The sequence below is a fragment of the Notolepis coatsorum genome, assembly GCF_963971535.1.
Source record: "Notolepis coatsorum genome assembly, chromosome: 12".
NCBI lineage: Eukaryota > Metazoa > Chordata > Actinopteri > Aulopiformes > Paralepididae > Notolepis > Notolepis coatsorum.
Window position 1 is genome coordinate 126654850 of NC_140176.1, and position 6905 is coordinate 126661754.

General features: G+C 48.8%; 1 protein-coding gene across 1 annotated transcript in view; it reads right to left on the minus strand.

The window, feature by feature from the left end:
- Window positions 1–6209: 6209 nt before the first annotated feature.
- LOC311238045 (MAGUK p55 subfamily member 2-like) overlaps window positions 6210–6905 on the minus strand; it is a gene marked incomplete at both ends in the record, with an annotated part of 102562 nt that continues 101866 nt past the window's right edge. The window contains one exon of the mRNA XM_084326009.1: window positions 6210–6386. Within this exon, the coding sequence (XP_084182135.1) occupies window positions 6210–6386 (177 nt within the window). The remainder of the gene's footprint in view (window positions 6387–6905) is intronic.

Below are 6905 nucleotides of genomic sequence, written 5' to 3' on the forward strand. Positions count from 1 at the left end.
AAGTCCTTACCACTGGGAGACAAGTCTTTATTACTGAGAGACAAGTCCTTACCACTGGGAGACAAGTCTTTATTACTGAGAGACAAGTCCTTACCACTGGGAGACAAGTCTTTATTACTGAGAGACAAGTCGTTACCACTGGGAGACAAGTCTTTATTACTGAGAGACAAGTCGTTACCACTGGGAGACAAGTCTTTATTACTGAGAGACAAGTCCTTACCACTGGGAGACAAGTCTTTATTACTGAGAGACAAGTCCTTACCACTGGGAGACAAGTCCTTACCACTGGGAGACACGTCTGTACCACTGTACCACACCTAAGTAGCGTTGTCTGCTACTTTACTCTTCTTCTGCGAGGTTGCTGGGGTCATGACCTCTTATAACTGTAGCGTAGGAATCAGGATATTTCAGTGGCATAACTGTCTACTCTAGATAGACGGCTCTGGGACGACTAAAACACGAAGCGTAATGCACTCCAATACAGCTGGCAGCCAGGTGAGGCAGCACCTCTAACCAACGAGCCTCAGTGTCTCCGTGGTGCATCGTTATACATGTTGGATAGCTGCCACAGAGAGACCTCCGTTTTACTCTGCAGTACAGGGAGGTGTAGTGGTCACTTCCTGGTCTATAGGGAGGTGTAGTGGTCACTTCCTGGTCTAGGGAGGTGTAGTGGTCACTTCCTGGTCTATAGGGAGGTGTAGTGGTCACTTCCTGGTCTATAGGGAGGTGTAGTGGTCACTTCCTGGTCTAGGGAGGTGTAGTGGTCACTTCCTGGTCTATAGGGAGGTGTAGTGGTCACTTCCTGTTCTAGGGAGGTGTAGTGGTCACTTCCTGGTCTATAGGGAGGTGTAGTGGTTACTTCCTGGTCTATAGGGAGGTGTAGTGGTTACTTCCTGGTCTATAGGGAGGTGTAGTGGTTACTTCCTGGTCTATAGGGAGGTGTAGTGGTTACTTCCTGGTATATAGGGAGGTGTAGTGGTCACTTCCTGGTCTATAGGGAGGTGTAGTGGTCACTTCCTGGTCTATAGGGAGGTGTAGTGGTCAATTCCTGGTCTATAGGGAGGTGTAGTGGTTACTTCCTGGTCTATAGGGAGGTGTAGTGGTTACTTCCTGGTCTATAGGGAGGTGTAGTGGTCACTTCCTGGTCTATAGGGAGGTGTAGTGGTCACTTCCTGGTCTATAGGGAGGTGTAGTGGTTACTTCCTGGTCTATAGGGAGGTGTAGTGGTCACTTCCTGGTCTATAGGGAGGTGTAGTGGTCACTTCCTGGTCTATAGGGAGGTGTAGTGGTCACTTCCTGGTCTATAGGGAGGTGTAGTGGTTACTTCCTGGTCTATAGGGAGGTGTAGTGGTTACTTCCTGGTCTATAGGGAGGTGTAGTGGTTACTTCCTGGTCTATAGGGAGGTGTAGTGGTTACTTCCTGGTCTATAGGGAGGTGTAGTGGTCACTTCCTGGTCTATAGGGAGGTGTAGTGGTTACTTCCTGGTCTATAGGGAGGTGTAGTGGTTACTTCCTGGTCTATAGGGAGGTGTAGTGGTCACTTCCTGGTCTATAGGGAGGTGTAGTGGTTACTTCCTGGTCAATAGGGAGGTGTAGTGGTCACTTCCTGGTCTATAGGGAGGTGTAGTGGTTACTTCCTGGTCTATAGGGAGGTGTAGTGGTTACTTCCTGGTCTATAGGGAGGTGTAGTGGTTACTTCCTGGTCTATAGGGAGGTGTAGTGGTCACTTCCTGGTCTATAGGGAGGTGTAGTGGTCACTTCCTGGTCTATAGGGAGGTGTAGTGGTCACTTCCTGGTCTATAGGGAGGTGTAGTGGTCACTTCCTGGTCTATAGGGAGGTGTAGTGGTTACTTCCTGGTCTATAGGGAGGTGTAGTGGTCACTTCCTGGTCTATAGGGAGGTGTAGTGGTCACTTCCTGGTCTATAGGGAAGTGTAGTGGTCACTTCCTGGTCTATAGGGAGGTGTAGTGGTCACTTCCTGGTCTATAGGGAGGTGTAGTGGTCACTTCCTGGTCTATAGGGAGGTGTAGTGGTCACTTCCTGGTCTATAGGGAAGTGTAGTGGTCACTTCCTGGTCTATAGGGAGGTGTAGTGGTCACTTCCTGGTCTATAGGGAGGTGTAGTGGTCATGTCATTGTTGTTTCCGGCCGGTCCACCTCGCTTGAAATTGCAATGTATTTTCCAACGGACACATTTCTAAATCGTCTCGTTTAGAACAAATAAAGCCTGAACATTTGCATGGTGTACCTTTCTGTGTGTATTCATCCACAATCTATAGCTCAACATGAAACAATTCGCAATTAATCGTAAAATAATTATGTATAATTTTATTTCAACCAAAAATGTTTAAACAATAATGTTAGTGATAGAAGGGAACTCATTTTGTGCAAAAATGGAAAGCTTGCCAATGTTCACGAGAGAGAATTATTACAATAGCCAATAATACATTTCCCCAATGATGAATCCCTATACGGGTGGACCGTGCGGGCGGTCCAGAGTGACGTCAGACTACACCTCCCTATGTTCAGTATGATATCATAATACAAAATACAATACGCTCAAAAGAGCCTTCTGCATTCGGCAACATGGACAAAATTACATGTCACGATCCTAGACGTGCCTAAGGTATTACTGAAGTCACATAAATACCAAGCGAGTATCTGATATCTAGCATACCGATAACATATCAAGGGGTATCTACCTAAGTGTCATACGTTCAACTACGCTAATATGACATTCTGTTATTTATTGATTTGTTTAGAAACAATAGGAAACAGATCCCCAAAAGGTCAGGAATGATGAGGCATCTCAAATGGAACATGCCGTCCTTACAAAATATAATGTGGTAATAAAATAGTTTCTGGAGAGCAGGAAAGCTGAGAGAGAGAGAGAGAGAGAGAGAGAGAGAGAGAGAGAGAGAGAGAGAGAGAGAGAGGGTATGTGGTTTCACCTGCGTATTAACCCTTTGAGGTGTACGTATTACTGCTGTGACCCTATCCCTGTCCGTTGAGATCTACTAAGCTACAAACTGATACAAAACGTGCCTGTAACCCTATCCCTGTCCGTTGAGATCTACTAAGCTACAAACTGATACAAAACGTTTCTGTAACCCTATCCCTGTCCGTTGAGATCTACTAAGCTACAAACTGATACAAAACGTGCCTGTAACCCTATCCCTGTCCGTTGAGATCTACTAAGCTACAAACTGATACAAAACGTGCTATCGACCGCTCATTGAAACCTACAAACGAAACCGCAAACTGCACAAACGATGGTGTCGTACAGTTTCCAAGGTAGGATTCTGAAGGAATGTCTGTAAAACGCACACCTCAAAGGGTTAAACTCAAACAGCCCGTCTAAAGGTTGCAATAAAGCTTGGTGCTAAGAGAAGAGAGAAGGAGGTGTACAGCTTTCCGAAACCATGTAATTGTCTCATGGTGATGGATGTCTCAGGGTGATGGATGTCTCAGGTGATGGATGTCTCAGGGTGATGGATGTCTCAGGGTGATGGATGTCTCAGGTGATGGATGTCTCAGGTGATGGATGTGGTGATGGATGTCTCAGGTGATGGATGTCTCAGGGTGATGGATGTCTCAGGTGATGGATGTCTCAGGTGATGGATGTCTCAGGGTGATGGATGTCTCAGGTGATGGATGTGGTGATGGATGTCTCATGGTGATGGATGTCTCAGGTGATGGATGTCTCAGGGTGATGGATGTCTCAGGGTGATGGATGTCTCAGGGTGATGGATGTCTCAGGTGATGGATGTCTCAGGTGATGGATGTCTCATGGTGATGGATGTCTCAGGTGATGGATGTCTCAGGGTGATGGATGTCTCAGGTGATGGATGTCTCATGGTGATGGATGTCTCAGGGTGATGGATGTCTCAGGTGATGGATGTCTCAGGGTGATGGATGTCTCAGGTGATGGATGTCTCATGGTGATGGATGTCTCAGGGTGATGGATGTCTCAGGGTGATGGATGTCTCAGGGTGATGGATGTCTCAGGGTGATGGATGTGGTGATGGATGTCTCAGGTGATGGATGTCTCAGGGTGATGGATGTGGTGATGGATGTCTCAGGGTGATGGATGTCTCAGGTGATGGATGTCTCAGGTGATGGATGTCTCAGGGTGATGGATGTCTCAGGTGATGGATGTCTCAGGTGATGGATGTCTCAGGTGATGGATGTCTCAGGGTGATGGATGTCTCAGGTGATGGATGTCTCAGGTGATGGATGTCTCAGGGTGATGGATGTCTCAGGGTGATGGATGTCTCAGGTGATGGATGTCTCAGGGTGATGGATGTCTCAGGGTGATGGATGTCTCAGGGTGATGGATGTCTCAGGGTGATGGATGTCTCAGGTGATGGATGTGGTGATGGATGTCTCAGGGTGATGGATGTCTCATGGTGATGGATGTCTCAGGGTGATGGATGTCTCAGGTGATGGATGTCTCAGGGTGATGGATGTCTCAGGTGATGGATGTCTCATGGTGATGGATGTCTCAGGTGATGGATGTCTCAGGTGATGGATGTCTCAGGGTGATGGATGTCTCAGGTGATGGATGTGGTGATGGATGTCTCAGGTGATGGATGTCTCAGGGTGATGGATGTCTCATGGTGATGGATGTCTCAGGTGATGGATGTCTCAGGTGATGGATGTCTCAGGGTGATGGATGTCTCAGGGTGATGGATGTCTCAGGGTGATGGATGTCTCAGGTGATGGATGTCTCATGGTGATGGATGTCTCAGGTGATGGATGTCTCAGGTGATGGATGTCTCAGGGTGATGGATGTCTCAGGGTGATGGATGTCTCAGGGTGATGGATGTCTCAGGTGATGGATGTGGTGATGGATGTCTCAGGTGATGGATGTCTCAGGTGATGGATGTCTCAGGTGATGGATGTCTCAGGGTGATGGATGTCTCAGGGTGATGGATGTCTCAGGTGATGGATGTGGTGATGGATGTCTCAGGTGATGGATGTCTCAGGTGATGGATGTCTCAGGTGATGGATGTCTCAGGTGATGGATGTCTCAGGTGATGGATGTCTCAGGTGATGGATGTCTCAGGATGATGGATGTGGTGATGGATGTCTCAGGTGATGGATGTCTCAGGTGATGGATGTCTCAGGGTGATGGATGTCTCAGGGTGATGGATGTCTCAGGGTGATGGATGTCTCAGGGTGATGGATGTCTCAGGGTGATGGATGTCTCAGGTGATGGATGTCTCAGGGTGATGGATGTGGTGATGGATGTCTCAGGTGATGGATGTCTCATGGTGATGGATGTCTCAGGTGATGGATGTCTCAGGTGATGGATGTCTCAGGTGATGGATGTCTCAGGTGATGGATGTCTCAGGTGATGGATGTCTCAGGTGATGGATGTCTCGTGGTGATGGATGTCTCAGGGTGATGGATGTCTCGTGGTGATGGATGTCTCAGGTGATGGATGTCTCAGGGTGATGGATGTCTCAGGATGATGGATGTCTCAGGTGATGGATGTCTCAGGTGATGGATGTCTCAGGGTGATGGATGTCTCAGGTGATGGATGTCTCAGGGTGATGGATGTCTCAGGGTGATGGATGTCTCAGGGTGATGGATGTCTCAGGTGATGGATGTCTCAGGGTGATGGATGTCTCAGGGTGATGGATGTCTCAGGGTGATGGATGTCTCAGGGTGATGGATGTCTCAGGTGATGGATGTCTCAGGTGATGGATGTCTCAGGTGATGGATGTCTCAGGTGATGGATGTCTCAGGTGATGGATGTCTCAGGTGATGGATGTCTCAGGTGATGGATGTCTCGGGTGATGGATGTCTCAGGTGATGGATGTCTCAGGTGATGGATGTCTCAGGGTGATGGATGTCTCAGGTGATGGATGTCTCAGGTGATGGATGTCTCAGGGTGATGGCCTCAGAACGTGTGAAAGTATGATATACCTTCTCTTCTCCTCTTCCTACCAGGCTTTCATCCCTTTCTTTTCATCCATCTTCCTCTATTCTCTCCTTCCTCTTGTCCTCCACTCTCCCTCCTTTCATCCCTTTCTTTTCATCCATCTTCCTCTATTCTCTCCTTCCTCTTGTCCTCCGCTCTCCCTCCTTTCATCCCTTTCTTTTCCTCTCCTAAGAAAAACAACAACATGAGATGGAGAAGCGATAGTGTTTGATCTACGCCCACCCCCCCCCCCGCCGTCATCTGCTCTTGACCTCTGACCCCTAGAACAGCCAGGTGACGGGCACCCACTGCGGGTTCTTGGAGACGGTCTCCAGTGCGGCCTTGAGCGTGCGGTAGGTCTCGTCCAGGTTGTCGTTGACAACGGTCAGGTCGAAGTAGTGGCCATACGCCGCCTGGAGGCGCCCGCTGTCCTCGCACGTCCTGCGCATCTCGTCCTCCTGAGAGAGAGAGAGAGAGAGAGAGAGAGAGAGAGAGAGAGAGAGAGAGAGAGAGAGAGAGAGAGAGAGAGAGAGAGAGAGAGAGAGGGGGGAGAGAGAGGGGAGAGAGAGGGGAGAAGGGGAGAGAGAGGGGAGAGGGAGAGATAGAGGGGAGAGAGAGAGAGAGAGAGAGAGAGAGAGAGAGAGAGAGAGAGAGAGAGAGAGAGAGAGAGAGAGAGAGAGAGAGAGAGAGGGGAGAGAGGAGAGGGAGAGAGAGAGAGAGAGAGGGGAAGAAAGAGAGAGAGAGAGAGAGAGAGAGAGAGAGAGAGAGAGAGAGAGAGGCCTATGCACACACACACACACACACACACACACACACACACACACACACACACACACACACACACACACACACACACACACACAGACACACAGACACACAGACACACACACACACACACACACACACACACACACACACACACACACACACACACACACACACACACACACACACACACACACACACACACACACACA